Source organism: Danio rerio, chromosome 19 (assembly GCF_049306965.1).
Source record: "Danio rerio strain Tuebingen ecotype United States chromosome 19, GRCz12tu, whole genome shotgun sequence".
Taxonomy (NCBI): domain Eukaryota; kingdom Metazoa; phylum Chordata; class Actinopteri; order Cypriniformes; family Danionidae; genus Danio; species Danio rerio.
In genome coordinates this window covers 5,724,492-5,744,055 of record NC_133194.1, presented here as the reverse complement: position 1 = coordinate 5,744,055, position 19,564 = coordinate 5,724,492, and the positions used below count along the sequence as shown (strand labels likewise).

The 19,564-nt window shown below is 36.4% G+C and overlaps 1 protein-coding gene across 1 annotated transcript; it reads right to left on the bottom strand.

Moving 5' to 3' along the window:
• Nucleotides 1–470: 470 nt before the first annotated feature.
• On the bottom strand, nt 471–14,077 carry st3gal1l (ST3 beta-galactoside alpha-2,3-sialyltransferase 1, like). Its single transcript, XM_002664713.7, has 7 exons — nt 13,953–14,077; nt 13,438–13,747; nt 10,087–10,280; nt 8,774–8,953; nt 6,066–6,111; nt 5,841–5,960; nt 471–2,893 (listed from the first exon to the last, which is right to left on the bottom strand). The coding sequence occupies exons 2-7, from the start codon at nt 13,723–13,725 to the stop codon at nt 2,729–2,731; spliced, it is 993 nt and encodes a 330-aa protein (XP_002664759.1). The 5' UTR covers nt 13,726–13,747; nt 13,953–14,077; the 3' UTR covers nt 471–2,728.
• Between the last annotated feature and the right edge of the window lie 5,487 nt (nt 14,078–19,564).

The following is a 19,564-nucleotide window of genomic DNA, read 5'->3' as shown; positions in this document are numbered from 1 at the left end:
ATCAACCGTTCAGGCTGGTGGTGGTGGTGTAATGGTGTGGGGGATATTTTCTTGGCACACTTTGTGCCCATGATTCCTACAGTAATTAAACATCGTGTCAATGCCACAGCCTAACTGAGTGTTGTTGCTGACCCTGCCCATCACTTTCTGACCCCAGTGTACCCATCTTCTGATGGCTTCTTCCAGCAGGACATTGCGCCATGTCATAAAGCGAGAATCATCTCAGACTGGTTTCTTGAACATGACAATGAGTTCACTGTACTCAAATGGCCTCCACAGTCACCAGATCTCAATCCAATAGAGCACTTTTGGAATGTGTTGAATCTCTGCCACGAAGGATTAAGGCAGTTCTGAAGGCAAATAAGGCCCCAACCTGGTACTAAGGTGTACCTAATAAAGTGGCCGGTGAGTGTATACTGTATACACACACACAGGTGCATTACAATAAAATAAAATGTCATCAAAAAGTTCAATTCATTAATTTAATTCAAAAAGTGAAACTCGTACATTATATAGATTTATTACACGCATATTATTGTATTTTAAATGTTTATTTCTTTTTAATTTGATGGCTTACAGCAAATGAAACGCTAAAACTCTGATTAAATGAAAATATTACAGTATAAATGACAGCATCTCAGATTAAATCACAATATTACAGTATAAATTACAGCATCTCAGATTAAATTAAAATATTACAGTATAAATTACAGTATCTCAGATTAAATCACAATATTACCGAATAAATTACAGTATCTCACATTAAATCACAATATTATCATATAAATTACAGTATCTCAGATTAAATCACAATATTACCGTGTAAATTACAGCATCTCAGATTAAATCACAATATTACAGTATAAATTACAGCATCTCAGATTAAATCACAATATTACCATATAAATTACAGTATCTCAGATTAAATCACAATATTACCGTATAAATTACAGCATCTCAGATTAAATCACAATATTACAGTATAAATTACAGCATCTCAGATTAAATCACAATATTACCATATAAATTACAGCATCTCAGATTAAATCACAATATTACAGTATAAATTACAGCATCTCAGATTAAATCACAATATTACCGTGTAAATTACAGCATCTCAGATTAAATCACAATATTACAGTATAAATTACAGCATCTCAGATTAAATTAAAATATTACAGTATAAATTACAGCATCTCAGATTAAATCACAATATTACAGTATAAATTACAGCATCTCAGATTAAATCACAATATTACAGTATAAATTACAGCATCTCAGATTAAATCACAATATTACCGTATAAATTACAGTATCTCAGATTAAATCACAATATTACAGTATAAATTACAGCATCTCAGATTAAATCACAATATTACCATATAAATTACAGTATCTCAGATTAAATCACAATATTACCGTATAAATTACAGCATCTCAGATTAAATCACAATATTACAGTATAAATTACAGCATCTCAGATTAAATCACAATATTACAGTATAAATTACAGCATCTCAGATTAAATCACAATATTACCATATAAATTACAGTATCTCAGATTAAATCACAATATTACCGTATAAATTACAGCATCTCAGATTAAATCACAATATTACAGTATAAATTACAGCATCTCAGATTAAATCACAATATTACAGTATAAATTACAGCATCTCAGATTAAATCACAATATTACAGTATAAATTACAGTATCTCAGATTAAATTAAAATATTACAGTATAAATTACAGTATCTCAGATTAAATCACAATATTACAGTATAAATTACAGCATCTCAGATTAAATCACAATATTACAGTATAAATTACAGCATCTCAGATTAAATCACAATATTACCGTATAAATTACAGCATCTCAGATTAAATCACAATATTACCGTATAAATTACAGTATCTCAGATTAAATCACAATATTACCGTATAAATTACAGCATCTCAGATTAAATCACAATATTACAGTATAAATGACAGCATCTCAGATTAAATCACAATATTACCGTATAAATAACAGCATCTCAGATTAAATTAAAATATTACAGTATGACAGCATCTCAGATTAAATCACAATATTACCGTATAAATAACAGCATCTTAGATTAAATTAAAATATTACAGTATGACAGCATCTCAGATTAAATCACAATATTACCGTATAAATAACAGCATCTTAGATTAAATTAAAATATTACAGTATGACAGCATCTCAGATTAAATCACAATATCAGTTATAGCAAACAGCAGCAGGATTTGTAACACAGAAATGTTGGACTACTGAACAGTGTGAACATGTAAAGCACCTAATACTTGGTCTGCGCTGTATATTTCTGCATCAATTACTTCAGCAATCACATGCCATGATGTTATATGTGTTAGTGGCATGTGCTGAAGTGTTTTGTAGCCCAGGTCGCTCCAGCTCCTATATTTATTTAATTCAACTTCATTTCCCGAAGCTAACATACAGAAAGATGCCTTTAATGTGTGGATTCCATTGTAAACAGCGAGCCTCAGTGGTGCTTGAAGATCCTGGAAAGTTCATCAAAATAAATAAATAAATAACCTAAAGCCACATTTTCATTGAGCTCAAATGAATCTCCTCAGGAAAGTTGATCTCTCGTCACGTCTCCCGTAGACCTGCAAGTTCAGATTCCTCAGCTCATTATCCAATACTGATGTCACGGGGTACTCATGTTTCTCCTGAAACCTGCTTCATGTCCAACCCTTGTGCAATGAAATCTTGTTTTGTTGATGGAGGAAATGAATCGTTTGATTTTCAAAGTCTCCACCGTGAAGATTGCTAAAGGAAGTCATCGAATCGTCAAAATAATGATGCCACTGTCCTTCACTGGTAGCTCCGAACCCAAAAACATTCACCTGAGGGAGAAAATACAGGCAATTAGTCAAAATGGGATTTTATTTCATATGAATATTTTCACATTCATGTCTTTTATTATCCGCTTGTTACGTGGTGACATGTTGGTGACGTATGTAATACTGTTTCCGGGTCCAAGCCGCCACTTATTTGAGTTGAGAAATCATTCGTTTATGATCACTTTTTATTCATGTCACACATTAAAGTAAATTTTACATAAAGTCATAGTGTACACAACAATCTCTGGGCTTGCTGCATAACAAATACCAAAATTTGTACAATTTATAAAAAATGTAATCACTTTCTGGCCATTGGATATTAGGCAAGGACATATATATTGCGATCGTGATTTTCGAAAGTATTAAATCGCTTTGTAAACGTTTATTGTTACCATTTCATGAGTCTCCCCATTCAGTTGAACAGAGCGCTTGGACTTGGAAGCCGCTTCGCGTGACGTCAAACTTAACTAGCAGATAGAGGTGGCTCAGTGGTTAGCACTGTAGCCTCACAGGAAGAAGGTGGTTGGTTTGAGTCCCGCCTAAAGCTTTAAATAAAAGTGAAACCATCAACAAAAGCGAGACCCCTATTGTGTTTACAAATACAAGTGACATTTCTGCTTAATGATGTCAGAATTTACTGGTATTTTGGGATGAATGTCTTTCCAAAATACCAGAACGCCCTTGCCTGTGTGAACAGCACTTTTTTCGGTAAAGTCTTTCAATAAATTTTCCAGTTATTTACCAATGTCCCTGTGCAAATGGGACTAATAGCCAACAAAAAGCTGCTCTAAAGTCAATGGCGCTTTTTTTTTTACATTTAAAAGCACATTTGTGATTTGCATCTATAGGCAGATCCACAATGAGCATACATGATGCTTATTACTCACACAGGGATGTGCAGCCGCACACAAGCATCTTTTAATATGAGAAATGTCAGCCTGATCTCACGAGAAAACGTAAGTATTTTACGTTTTACCAGTTTAGTGGCTAATTCGTACGAATTCGTACGAGTTCAGTCGTACAAAATGGTACGATTTTAAAAAGGAGGCGTGGCACCTGACCCCACCCCTAAACCCAACCATCATTGGGGGATAAGCAAATCGTACTAAATTGTACGAATTAGAACGTACAAATTCATACGAATTAGCCACTAAATGAAAAAGTTACGAATTGCCGTGAGATTGTGTTGGAAATGTTGTCAACAAAAACATACAGGGCATCCGCAAAGTATTCATAGTGCTTTACTTTGTTCACATTTATTATGTTACAGCCTAATTCCAAAATGGATTCAATTCATTTATTTCCTCAAAATTCTACACACAATATCCCGTAATGACAATGTGAAAAAGAGTTTTGAAATTGACCACCTGTCAGGAGAACAAACCGTTTTTCCATCCAAAATAGCAAAAATGCTATAAACTTTACTCTTTAAAGGGCCATGAAACCCCCTCGTTTCAGCAGGGTGTTTTCACATCTCTACTTTGGAAAAAGTCAGAAAAGTGGGCGTGTCCAGCTCTGTTTAGGGGGGAGTGTCGGAGGAAGAAAAGTGGGATGGTGTGGGAGTGTCTATTTGGGCACGCGCGAGTTTCAGAGTCAAAATACACACACACACACACACATACACATACACATACAGGAGAAAGTAATGGTGTTTAACCTACATGGACATCTGTAGTCGAATTATTTGCCAAATTATTAAATGGTGGACTTTAACTGCAGTTTGGCTCTTTCATTCAGGGAATTCATTCATGCCCCTTGCGAGATACTAGATATTGGATTCGAGGAACTGCTCTAAGCGTGTATTTTTCATGCAATGTTTTATACCGCATGGCGAATGAGAGAAAAAAAAACCCTCTGCAGATGCACACGGCAGGTAGCGTCAGAAAGTCGCGCGTGTTATTCCGGTCACTAAATGCGGTAAAAACCCTACACGAGGTTAAAGTTTGGTTGTGGTGCTAACGTGTTTACACTCTGTGCAATAGTTTGTTAGATACGACCAAACTGAATAAACAAAGAGCACTGGTCGCTCACTTACCAAATCTGTAGAGACAGGACAATCACCAGCAACTAGAGCCGCGTCTTTATGAAGAGAATACTACAAACGAATCCAGATCTCAGCGTTTGCAGATGAGAACAGCTCTCAGGTAAACAATAATCCTCCTTAGACACGTAAGTTATTGTTGTCGAGCGTCGCGTACACTGTTAATCCACACGTGACTCCAGCTGCGCTCTCACAGAGAGAAAATGAAAACAAAACTTAACTGCAGCAAACTATAAAAGCAACACTTCACGCTTGTTTTGCCAACACAACGTGGCGTCTCTGTCCTGAAAACACGGTGATAGTAATGAATATTAATGAAGTTGCACAATAGAGCTCGCTGATTGGTTTGAACCAAGCCTTACTTAATGCATCACACTGTAAGACGTAATAAGACACACTCTGACACAGACGTCCAGTCTGCACGCTGGAATACACGCTATTATGTCATGACCGTGACGCAGCTTCAAAAATTCGTTTCAAACCGGAAGTACGAATTTGCTTGAAATAACGCAAAAACAACCAATTTACACTTTTTAGTGAAATATAGGTGTCCTAATAGTGTTTTTAGCAGTGTGGGACACATATACGACTGTCAACAGCTCAAAAAATGTGCTTTGGTGTTTCGTGACCCTTTAAAGCTGCCCTTTGTTCATTAACCAAGAGCCTGAAGTGGATCATGACCATGTTTTGATGCTCACGCTTTACTCAAAGCTCTTTTGTTCCTGCGTAAAGCGCCTGCATTTGTCATAACACCTGCAATCAAATATTTGCAATCATCCTGTGAATCCACTTTTGTGGTTGCCATGTGGTTATGTTATCTTGTTCAAACAGACACTCCCTCAGAAACAACAGCATTGCTTCGCCGAAACTATGCCATGCAAAGTTGCAGACACATGACGAGAGTTTTACCTCGTCGCAGATGTGAAGAGCAAATATCAGCGTTAAGAAGCCAGTGGAGGGATATCCACCATGACCCTCAGCCCATTTATCATTCACATATTTGATGAATTCAGGATGGAGAATCATCACCTAAAAACAACGACAGAAAGTTAACAGGACATGGATTTAAGGCATGATATTTAGAATATGCAGTTCAGTGTTAATCAGGCTTAACAAAATAAGCAATTGGCTTACCTTGTCCCTGTCTGCGTTGATTGTTGATGGTACTGACATGTATGTTCTATAAACAAATGCATTCAAATTTAATTTAGATACATTTCATCTTAATATTTGCATACACTTTTTTTCACTGTGGTGGACAGAATACACAAATCAGGCATTTGAGTAAAAGTAGACTCCCTAATAAAATATAGCTCAATTAAACATATAAAGTCCTCATTGTCAATGTTACTTGAGTCAAAGTCCAAAAGCACTTCATTTTTAATCCCTTTTACACAATTAATTTGTAAAGGAAAAGGTCAGGATTCAAACACGGGACACCCTAAATCACAAATGGCACTATCATACACTTGGCAGAATGGAGTGCCAGATATAACTGTTTGATTTTTACTAGTTTCAGCTCAGCGCAGGTATTATGTGCCCAGTGGTGGAAAGAGTACTGAAAAATCATACTCGGGTACTATTGCTTGCTCAAAAATGTAGTGCATGTAGGGTAATGTGTCTTTAGTAAATATTACTCAAAGTAAGAGTAAAAAGTAGCCCTTTTAAAGTACTCGAGTAGATGATCATTTAGTGATCTTTCTATATTCATTTGTTCCTACCATTGTTAGTTCTGTCCTTCCTTTATTCATTCGTTTGTTCATTCATTCGTTCTTTCATTCATTTGTACCTTCCTTCGAACCACCCTTCATTCGTTTATTCATTCATTTATTCGTTTGTTTATATTTTTGTTACTTCATTAGATCTTTTGTTTGTTCGTTCATTCAGTCATTCATTTATTCGTTCATTTGTTTGTTCGTTTATATTTTTGTTCCTTCCATTATTTGATCCTTTGTTCGTTCATTCATTCTTTCATTCATTTGTTTATATTTTTTGTGCCTTACATTATCAGGTTCTTTGTTCATTAATATTTTTGACACTTCCTTCATTGGGTCTTTCGTTCCCTCAATAATTCATTAATTAATTTATTCATTCGTTTATATTTTTGTTACTTCCTTCATTAGGTCTTTTGTTCATTTATTAGTTCATTCGTTCGTTCATATTTTCGGTTCTTCCTTCATTAGGTCCTTTGTTCATTCATTCATTCGTTTGTTTATATTTTAGTTTTTTCCTTCATTAGGTCCTTTATTCATTCATCTATTCATTAGTTCGTTCGTTTATATTTTTATTTCTTCCTTCATTAGGTCCTTTGTTCATTCATTCATTCATTCGTTCATTGATTCATATTTTTGTTCCTTCCTTCATTAGGTTTTTTGTTCATTCATTCGTTCATTAATAAATAAATAAATTAATTCATTCATATTTTTGTTCCTTCCTTCATTAGGTCATTTATTCATTTATTAATTTGTTTATATTTTTGTTCCTTCCTTCATTCATTTGGTTTAAAATTTATAGGTGCAGTTTGACAGAGTGACTTTTTGATATTTTAGTCATTTGAAAAATTATTTTGGATGAGATAAAAATAACAGAGAAAAGCACTGGGACCAATTCAGGCAATATATATCACTTCAAGCTATTAAAAATGTCAATAAAAGTAACTTTTCTAAGCTTTTCAACATTGTAAGTTCTTAATGTAAGTCCAATAATGTAATTTAAAATAATGAATGAAAACATAAATATGAAAACCTGCTAATTTAAGGATATTTTACAGTGTAGACAACCTAACAAAAGTTCTGTTTCCAATTCAAGTTTTGGGAACAACAAATAATAACTTGACTTCTAGTTGATCATTTGATATCAGAAATGGCTTATGTTATAAGGTGAAGGCTTCTAGATTAGGGTCCATCAAGACTCCCAGGGTTATTCAAGATCCTTGGATTCATCCTCAAAGTCTCCTCCTTCATCTTACCCCAGACATGCTCATTATTGTTCATATCTGGTGACTGGACTGGCCAATCCTGGAGCAGCTTGACCTTCTTTGCTTTCAGGAGCTTTGATGTGGGGGCTGAAGTATGAGAAGGAGCGCTATCCTGCTGAAGAATTCGCCCTCTCCTGTGGTTTGTAATGTAATGGGCAGCACAAATGTCTTGATACCTCAGGCTGTTGATGTTGCCCTCCACTCTGCAGATCTCTCAAACACCCACATACTGAATGTAACCCCAAACCATGCTTTTTCCTTCACCAAACTTGACTGATTTTCATGAGAATCTTGGGTCCATGCGGGTTCCAGGGGGTATTCTGCAGTATTTGTGATGATTCCAAATGATCAACTAGAAGTCAAGTTATTATTTGTTGCTCTAACAACTGGGATCAATGACAATATTTTTGTCAGGTAGTGTAGATTGTTATACTTTATAATTATATGAAAAAGTTCATTTAGATCTTATAGATTCTTTTGAAATGTAGTGAATTAAAAGTAAATATTTCTACAATAAATATACTTAAAATACAGATATGCCTACTTGAAAATGTACTTTAGTAAACTAGTTTCTTGTAGCTGAAAGTGAGCTCACTAAACTCATATGACCTCAACTGTCATCTGATCTCAGTATATTAAAGCACCTTTGGGATGTGGAGGAACAGGAAATTAACATAATGGATAAGTAGCTAACAAATTTGTCTACAGACCAACAATTCCGTGGAATGTTTCCTGCACTTTGTTAAATAAAGGCGTTCCTGAATACTAAAAGAGGAACAAATAGAATGCACCAAACAATTGGTCTGGTCAGTGTATGTATAGAAAATAACATGTGTAATGTTTCTCAGAAGTCTTTATTTCTTACTCTGTGATGTGTTTAGTTGTGAAGATACTAATGAGCCATTGCATGTCCAGAATCTTATAAGGAAAGAGCACCAGATGAGTGGAGTTGTCCAAATCCACAGCACTCTCGGGATACATGATCCGGTGAGTGGTCTTAGACCCCACATCCTTCTCAAAACCTTTTGTCGGGCCTTTATTTATCCTGTGATTAAAAAAAGAGAAAAGATATGTGGCATCAGTGGAAATGAATTTGCACTCTGGGATTGGTTAGTTCTAGTCCTTGATGCTGATTGGTCAATAGCTGTGTTTTGTTCATGATTTTATTTCACCCCATGAATCTGTTCCCTCATCATTCCCTCATAATGATAAGAGGGACGTGATTAAGAATATTGTGGGTGAAGCCATACAAACGGACGCCAACAGAGAAGAACCACCACTCCAAACGTCAAAGCAAATGGTCAAACTTTGATTGAAGATTACTTAGTCAATCGTTTTGTTCAAGCCAGGCTCTTCTGAAAACGTAGTCTCGTAGATGTTTCTGGAGACCGCGAAACACATCCCAGGAGGTATGTATTTTTCCAGTTTTTGTGAATCCGCGAGAGGCCGCTGTGTGCACTTTTTCGTATCTCAAATGTCTTTTGCTGTTCTCACGTAAACCCACCGGAGACCGCTGTCGAAAGACCGTCTGTCGAAAGACCGTCTGTCTGACTGACTGAACGATTGACTGAGCGACCGGCCAATCGACTGATCCACCCTCCTCCTTCCCTAAACCCAACCAATTTTACAGATTGATCCACCCACCCACTTACTTCCCTAAACCAAGCGAACAATTTACAAAAGCCATCCAGAAAAGAAAAGCCTTCGTCTGATTTTTACCACGTTTTCGGATTTTATTACTTTCTCACCATGTTATGAACTGGTTCACTTTATTTTTTGGAGTCTGTTTTTGTTTTACTTGATTTCTGGAACCATTCTTCCCCGGACATCATGGTCAGCTCCTCTCTGCGTCTTAAGCCCGCTGACGTACACGACAAGCTAACTGGACAAACTGGTTGCGGCGTGTAAACCCTTCACACGGAGGTAATCGGTCAGTCGGTATGCATGAAAATGAACGGCGTCATTCCGCCCATAGTGTTTGCTTAAAAATGAAATGCAGCCATACGTACCTCCACCTACATAATTCACAGTCTCCAGAAACGTCTACGGGACTACGTTTTCAGAATGAACACAATAAACACTGTACATTTTGATTCAACACGGACTTTAACTGTAAAAATCTTGGCATTAATGACCTATTCCATTGATATTACTGTTTTATAATTCCAAATCCTCTACCTCAAAACAAAGTCATGAAGATCTATGAGACGCCCATAATTGGAGCGCAGAAGGTTCCCAGAGTTTCCCACCACAGCACAGGTCCTGCAGCGATCTGGACCAGCATCTGAGAAGTGATCTTCATCGGGGAACAGAGAAAACAAAATGTCCACCACATATGTGTAGTTGATGACATCTGCTGCACCTTGAAGCCCCTGTTTCAAAACATAATAGCAATTAGGATTAAGTTAATCCTAACTATAATTAGTCTTATTTTTGGTTAGTCTTCCTTTTGTTGGTCACTTTCAATGATCAACACCCAGGGTTCACTTCCAAGAGCCCAAAAAATTTCTGCTGTAACTAGAAAGGTACAATGAAATTTGCCTGTATACAAAAGGCTTGACGTATTTTACTTTATTATAGTCTCACTGTGTTCACTGTTGTTTTACAAGAATCAATAGTCAGTACTGGCCACAGGCGAACTGCTTATCTGGATATTCTGGAGAAGTCCAGAATCACTATTCATCTGATGGCCATATGCCTGACTGTTTCATCATCAAAAACAAAGTGTCAGAATAAGCGATGTTGACGGGGGACAAAGGTTAGTGTGATTTCATCAAGTAGGACATCTCTTTGTTCTCTTGTATCAACATCTATGTTGATTCTGGAACAACATTCCAATAATTTTACAGTTAGGGTTAGGTTTAGGGGTAGGAATTGTATGGTATGGATTGTATTGGGATAACAGGAATGATGTTCCACGAAGAAAACTGGAAAGTAAAGTGAGCTCATCATAGTAAGCAAAAAAATATGTGAATATAAAAATGGAGAATCTAAACAAAACAGAGACTGATAAATGCTACAAAATGCAAACAATAACAGAGATGCTACTGTATACAAGAGTGCTGCCAGGAGCAGTGCAAATGAAGCAGCCTTAATCCTGAGCCGGATGAGCAGTTGTTAGGGTCATGGTGTGTGGTTCACAATAGTATAGTGGCCTGTCAGGACAGCTGCATCAGGTTATCTTTGCCTCACTTAGTTGCTGAGCCTCTACACATCTCTTCGGCTGAATTGGATTTAGCTAGGCAGATTTGATGAACCTCCTCACTATTCTTCTACAGCTGACCCCAAAACAAAAAAAAAATAGTGTTAGTCCACCACAAGTGGACACGTAGGCTATAGAGGAGGTGAATCTTGTTTTTCAGCACCATGGGAACCCTGGCTTAAGCAAGTCAGATTTAGTTTCTTTGGTCCCACTGGTATGGAAAGGGACCTTTTATCAGGGGAAGAGTACTATCTGGAGAGATCTCTATGTTTCAATCCCTATGGGATCTCTGACATTAGTGTCTTTGTGCATTTCACCTAAGGTGACCCTACACTTTCACTTGCTGGCAATTTTTACATACACATATACAATCTGGTGGACACATGGAAGATCCCAATGCTTATGAAAGACTTTCTTCGAAAAAAATCTAAACCCAACTGAGCGTCAGTTTTTTTATTTCACATTTAGCAGAAGTTGCATTTTATCAAACTTCTCTTAGGGATTTAATCCAATCAACCACACATTTGTCATTGTAACCTAAATGCTTTTGTTTTTAAATAGTGGAGGCTTTGAGTTTAGATTAAAAGGCATGTTCACGGTGGCCTAGCAAAGTTGTTGTTTTGCCAAGAGTTTTGACTTGTAACTCACATGCCATTATTCAATTATCAGTTAGTCAGTTAATCAAAAGTATTTGTGCACTTTGGTTTTTTGCAAAAATGAATTTGCCCTCATAATCTCAACCCATACCAAAACCTTTCTTACACCCCCATAAGGACTTTTCTTTACTTCTGGTCACATGGTTTGCCTTCAGGGCGGGGCTATCAGGGCGTATTTCGCTTCAGTTCATGTCAATCGTCTTTCATGTTGTTGCAACACCCATCTTCAAATGATCCAATCAGTTTCCAAATTGCAAAATCATGCACCGCCCTTCAATTTCTTTCTCATTTTAGTACCATTTTAATGAGATGTACACCACGATATGGGAAAAAAGACAATCTTAACTTTCGTTTCATGGCGACTTTAAAGACATCTGTAAGTCAGACATTCATTCATTCATTTTCTTGTCGGCTTAGTCCCTTTATTAATCCGGGGCCGCCACAGCGGAATGAACTGCCGACTTATCCAGCAAACTTTTACACAGTGGATGCCCTTCCAGCCGCAACCCATCTCTGGGAAACATCCACACAAACATTTATACACACACACACACACACACACACACACACACACACACTCATACACTACGGACAATTTAGCCTACCCAATTCACCTGTATCGCTTGTCTTTGGACTATGGGGGAAACCGGAGCACCCGGAGGAAACCCAGTGAACGCAGGGAGAACATGTAAACTCCACACAGAAACGCCAACTGAGCCGAGGCTCGAACCAGTAAACTTCAGTAAATAGTCATAAGACCATCTGCTTGCAGAAGGAAGTTTGGCACATATGAATGACTTTCTCCTATATTTACCCATTTGAATACATACTGTGCACCGTTTACTGTTCAAAAGGCTGTTGAATCGTTCAAAAGGCCACTGGGTGTTGTTGAGCCTGAATACAAGGGCTCTTACAACAAGTTTGATTTGTTTTTCATAACACAACAATATATTTATCTATATCTTTTACAATTTATATCTATAATAGTTCATGTTTATTCCACACTATTATAGTTTTTACTGTATTTTTTGTTGTCTAATAATATATCAAGCCTTGGTCATATAAAAAAAAAATATACATTTGAAGAATTATTAGCCCCTCTGTTTATTTTTTCCCCCAATTTCTGTTTAACTGGGAGAAGATTATTTCAACACATTTCTAAACATAATAGTTTTAATAACTCATCTTTTATAACTGATTTATTTTCTTTGCCATGATGACAGTAAATAATATTTGACTAGATATTTTTCCAGACACTTCTATACAGCTTAAAGTGACATTTAAAGGCTTAACTAGGTTAATTAGGTTAACTAGGCAGGTTAGGGTAATTAGGCAAGTTATTGTATAACTGTGGTTTGTTCTGTAGACTATCGAATAAAATAGCTTAAAGGAGCTAATAATATTGACCTTAAAATGGGTTTTAAAAAATTAAAAACTGCTTTTATTCTAGCCGAAATAAAACAAATAAAACTTTCTCCAGAAGAAAAAAATATTATCAGACATACTGTGAAAATGTCCTTGCTCTGTCAAACATAATTTGGGAAACATTTAAAAAAGGGGGGCTAATAATTCTGACTTCAACTTTAAATCAAAGATCCCAAACTTTTAAAGTCGTGTACATTAAAGCTCATAGGCAAACATTAAAAGCCAGAAACCCCATTATTATCTTACCTTCCACCACTTTAAGATGTCTTCATTTAATTCACTGTTGGTGCTGTTGAGCAGAAATGGTATGGTGCGGTTGTACCGCTCACTGAACCAAGTACCATTTTCTCGGCTCGCCACACATGTATTGCATCCACATGCAGCACGTTTTGAGGCGATCCCATAAGAAGCATAGGTGGTAATTACTGCTGAGTTTTGAAAATACAAAAATAACAAGATAGTAGTAGAGCTCAGAAATGCTGTGATGTAGCGGAAATGACGTTTCAGCTGTACAGTGGTCCTCAGTTTTGCCATTGAAATCAGAAATGTATTTGACCTACAAAAAAAGAGAGAGAGAGAGGTTTATATTGGAAAGCTGAAGATGTATAAGACAACCATACAGTGTAATATACAATAAAATAATCAAAACTATACACCTAGAGTCATTTACTAATGGAAACAGATGTAAATACATTTAGATCATGTCCTGTGAAACTATTTAAAACTGACATATCATTAATGTGTCTGTAAAATTGGCTTACCTGCTTTGGAGAGGTCTTGTTAGGTTTACTTCTCAAACTTGTTCTGTGAAACCCAATCTTCTCTAGTTTTCCCTGATGGTGTGTGTAAGAGTAATGTGACCTGTGCTGTGTTTTTAGACTTCAGCAGGAAGGCGGGGTTTGTGTGTGACTCCTGATGACGATGGTTAGTGCACCTGCTTGTCTGATAGTTTTGTTATTTTAGTAAGGGTAGATGAAAATGCAAAAATACATGGATCTTCCTGGAGTGGGTTATATTACTGACTAACATCCATGACAAATTAGTTCCTGGTTTGACAACAGGCTGACCTGACTCTTTTTTTGGCATTTGACTCTTTTGAATGGACTATTGTTTGTTTACTATTGTTGGCTTGCAGATATTGCTCATATATTTTTGCACTGTACAAATAAACTGGCCACATTAAAAGGTACACCTTACTAGTACCGGGTTGGACCCACTTTTGCCTTCAAAACTGCCTTACTCCTTCATGGCATAGATTCAACAAGGTACTGGAAATATTCCTTAGAGATTTTGTTCCATATTGACATGATAGCATCATGCAGTTGCTGCAGATTTGTTGGCTGCACATCCATGATGCGAATCTCCCGTTCCACCACATCCCAAAGGTGCTTTATTGGATTGAGATCTGGTGACTGTGGAGGCCTTTTAAGTACAGTGAACGTATTGTCATGTTCAAGAAACCAGTCTGAGATGATTCACGCTTTATGACATGGAGCGTTATCCTGCTGGAAGTAGCCATCGGTCATAAAGGGATGGACATGGTGAGCAACAATACTCAGGTCGGCTGTGGTGTTGACACAATGCTCAGTTAGTACTAATGGGCCCAAAATGTGCCAAGAAACTATCCCCACACCATTACACCACCAACCTGAATCGTTGATATAAGGCAGGATGGAGCCATGCTTTCATGTTGTTGATGCCAAATTCTGACCCGACCAATGTCGCAGCAGAAATCGAGACTCATCAGACCAGGCAACGTTTCTCCAATCTTCTATTGTCCAATTTAATGAGCCTGTCTGAATTGTCGCCTCAATGTACTGTTCTTAGGTTACAGGAATGGCACCTGGTGTGGTCTTCTGCTGCTGTAGCCCATCTGCCTCAAGGTTGGATGTGTTGTGCATTCAGAGATGCCCTTCTGTATACTTGGCTTGGTTGTAAGGAGTGGTTAATTGAGTGAGTGTTGCCTTTCTATCAGCTCGAACCAGTCTGACCATTCTCCTCTTGCATCAACAAGGCATTTGCACCCACAGAACTGCCGCTCACTGGATATTTTCTCTTTTTCAGACCATTCTCTGTAAACCCTAGAGATCGTTGTGCGTGAAAATCCATGTAGATCAGCAGTTTCTGAAATACTCAGACCAGCCCGTCTGGCACCAACAATCATTCAAATCACCTGATGCTCAGTTTGAACTGCAGCAGATCGTCTTGACCATGCCTACGCGCCTAAATGCATTGCGTTGCAGCCATGTGATTGGCTGATTATAAATTTGCGTTAATGAGCAGTTGGGCTGTACCTAATAAAGTGGCCGGCGAGTGTATTGTCTGTTTCAAATGGCATATTATCGCCCTCTAAAGGGTATTTCGGAGTGAAAACGATTGTGGCCACCAAACTGATTCCCAGCCAAAGTGCTCAAAACTGGCCACTTTGAAGGGCCCATCAGTATGAATGATTTGATTTGATGTGGGTCACCACACAGCGGAATGAACGTCTAACTATTCCAGCATATGTTTAACGCAGCCGATGTCCTTCCAGCCGCAACCCAGTACTGGGAAACACCCAAACACTCACATTCACACACACTCATACACTATGGCTGACTTAGTTTCTCCAATTCACCAATAGTGCATGTGTTTGGACTATGAGGGGGAACCGAAGCACCCAGAGAAAACCAACGGCAACACGGGGAGAGCATGCAAACTCCACACAGACATGCCAAATGGCCCAGCCCGGACTTAAACCAGTGACCTTCTTGCTGTGAGGAGATCATGCAGCTCAAGTTTAATTATTACACCTGAATAAATTTATCAAAGAACAGGATCCAGAATGTTATGTTTCACTGAGTTGTTGATATTGGATTCCTATGAATAGCCCAAGGGAAGTAAACAAGCTAACTTATGAGGAAACGCTAATCATGTTTGAAAACGTTTTGCATACGCTCTACGTAATGCTTGACTATTTCAACCCACTTTTAATAAAATATAGACTAAAAAACAACTGCTTTATATGTTAATGTATTGAATTAAACGTATAGCCTACATTTAAACCAATGGTTGATTTATCCGTATTTTACTCACACTTGGTTAAAATAACCCAGATAGTTCTAGAGTTTTTAGGCTATAAAGTACCAGGGAAATCCCCTAAGGGTGTGGACTCACTGCTTTTCATGGTTTATTGAACTACAGCAGAACAAATGGAGCTCTGTTGATAACCAAGTGATAATTTAACCACAAATTACTTATGAACATCACAAAACGTGCTTTTTATTTGCCATTTTTTGTGGCAGCACTATCTTTGTCTACATTAGTCTGCCGCGGTCAGGTGATACAACAAGTCAGAAGTCAAATACAAACATCACAACGTGTCTCCTTCTCTGGTGGATCATGACAGAAGGTAAAATCCAACATCATGAACCCAACAACAGTGTATTAACCCACTGGAGTGTGTTAAAGGAACACTCCACTTTATTTTGGAAATAGGCCCATTCTACAACCCCCCAAGAGTAAAACTGTACGTTTTACCATTTTTGTATCCATTTAGCTTATCCCTGTGTTGTGGCGAGAGCAATTTTAGCTTAACTTAGCATAAATCATTGAATCAGATTAGACAATTAGCATCTCTCTGATAATATTGACAAAATAGTTGTGATCAAATTTAAAGCTTAACTATTTTCTTGCTCTCCCAATGCTGTAGCTCTGTATGAACTTTCCTGTTGTACTATTATAGTGCTGTTAACTAGTTACCAGATGAGGACTATTTTCGAGAACAATATCGTTGCATGTAATGCAGCACAGCAATGATACTTGATTTTTATGATAGAATGAGAGTTTCTAGCTATAATAGCAACTTTTCGTTTTTCATTGGTCTTATTACAGCATGTGTAACTATTGAATTTTGACTATTGATTTTAATAGTAAATTTCACAAAACTCTCTAAAAATTTTTTAGATGCTAATGGTCTAATCCGATTTGATGATTTAATGCTAAGCTAAGCTAAAAGTGCTCTAGCAGACCTGGATATTGGCTGAACGAATTGAAAAATGGTAAAACTCATCTTTAGAAGTAAAAATTTAGAAGTAAAATAATAAAACTCTTTAACATTTTAACATTTAGATGCTAATGGTCTAATCTGTTTTGATGATTTATGCTAAGCTAAGCTAAACTAAGCTAAAAATGCTCCCGCCAGATCCATATATTTGCTTAATAGATAAAAAAATGGTAAAACTAAACTTTTAAGGTAAATAGTCAAGGTTTAAATAGTAAAATTTATGACAATCTCTTTCTTTTAGATGGTCTAATCTGATGATTTATGCTAAGCTAAACTAAAAGTGCTCTCGCCTGATCAGTATATTGGCTAAATGGATTTAAAAATGGTAAAACTCAACTTTTGAGGTAAAGAGTCAAGCTTAAAACAGTAAAATACACAAAACTCTTTACAAAATGTAGATGCTAATGGTCTAATCCGATTTAATGATTTATGTTAAGCTAAGCTAAAAGTACTCCAGCTAGACCCAGATGTTGACTGAATGGATTAAAAAGTGGTAAAACTCAACTTTAGAGGTAAATAGTCAAGCTTTAAATAGTAAAATGAACAAAAATTTCTATAATTTCTTTAGATGCTAATGGTCTAATCCGATTTGAGGATTTATGCTAAGCTAAGCTAAAAGTGCTCCAGCCAGACCCAGATGTTGACTGAATGGAATAAAAAATGGTAAAACTCAACTTTAGAGGTAAATAGTCAAGCTTTAAATAGTAAAATGAACAAAAATTTTTTTAGAATTTTTTTAGATGCTAATGGTCTAATCCGAATTGATGATTTATGCTAAGCTAAAAGTGCTCCCAGCAGACTCAGATAATGGCTGAATGAATAAAAAAAATGGTGAAACTCAACTTTTGAGTTAAATAGTCAAGCTTTAAATTGTAAAATTAAAAAAAACTCTCTACATTTTTTAGATGCTAATGGTCTAATCCAATTTGATGATTTATGCTAAGCTAAGATAGCTCCCGCCAGATCCATATATTGGCTGAATGAATTCAAAAATGGTAAAACTCAACTTTTTAACTCTAGAAGACTTGTAAAATTAGCCTGTTTCCTAAAAAAGTCAAGTATTCCTTTAAGACAGATATGTTTACTTAAGAGATAAAATTCACCCTAAAACAAACACTCACTATTTACTCTCCCTCAGGTTTTCTTCTTAATAAACACAAAAAAAGATATTTAATAATCCTGTAATCAGTGATATCCATACACAAATATTGTAGTTAATAGTTGCAGGTTTCCAGTTTTCTTTAAATAATCATCTTTTGTGTTCAACAGAAGAAAGTCAAACTTATTTAAAAGAAGTATATGGTGCGTAAATGATGACAGAATTTACAGTTATGGGCGAACCATCCCTTTAAAACTGTGTTACCAGGGTAAGGCTCTGATGTATCAGTCAGTCATGCAAAGAGAGAGAAAATGCAAGAGTCTTTAGCTGTTTCTGGGTTTATTTCCAACTTTGGATAGGATGTTAGATGTATAAACGACAAATAAAATTAATAAAATAATTGTTTTTGCTTTAGCTGTTGCCTTATCATGGAAAAACCCACGTCCCGATTCTCAGAAGAGTCCCCTGTCTACATAAACAACAGAGTTTTTGTTCTTTGATTGTGTGTCGACATTACAGGTTGTCTGGGAATTAAGTTTCGAAGATTAAAATATCATCAAGCATCAACTCAATCAAATCTTCATGAATAAGAGTCACGTTATCAACAAGATACATGAGCAATAACATCAGCATTAACTGGTATGGTGAAAACATGCTGTGTGTGTACAGGGTGGACATTAATATCAGTCACAAATGTTTATCCTGAAAATTAAACAGAGATTAAACAGGTTTTGTAGCGTAAGGCTCCCCCAATTTTTTTTTTTTTTACCAGAGTCAATATATTTATTTCAGTCTATAGATGTAAAACATCAAATGTTATATACCCAGTCAAATTAATTGTATTTATTTGTCAAATTTGCTAGCAATTTGTAAGTGAAAATAGTTTTAGCCGTGCATCAATTTATGCATTTGAGCAATTCCAGCATTATGGATGTGACATTTGCAGTAAAAACTCAAAACATAAATTCACATAGAAAGTATACGTTAACATTATATTGACACATATGTTTATACTTTCCAAAACAACTAACTAGAGTTATAAAATCAGAAAAATATCAATCCGTAAACATTTTTTAGATTTTAAATGAGAAAAATAAACATGTGTTATGGATGTGACAAAAAAGTTTGAGAGTTTACAGTCTACATTGTAAAAAATTCTGTCAATTAAACTGTACAACCCAAAAGAAACAATGCTAATCAAACAGATGTAAATCGGCTCACTATAGAAT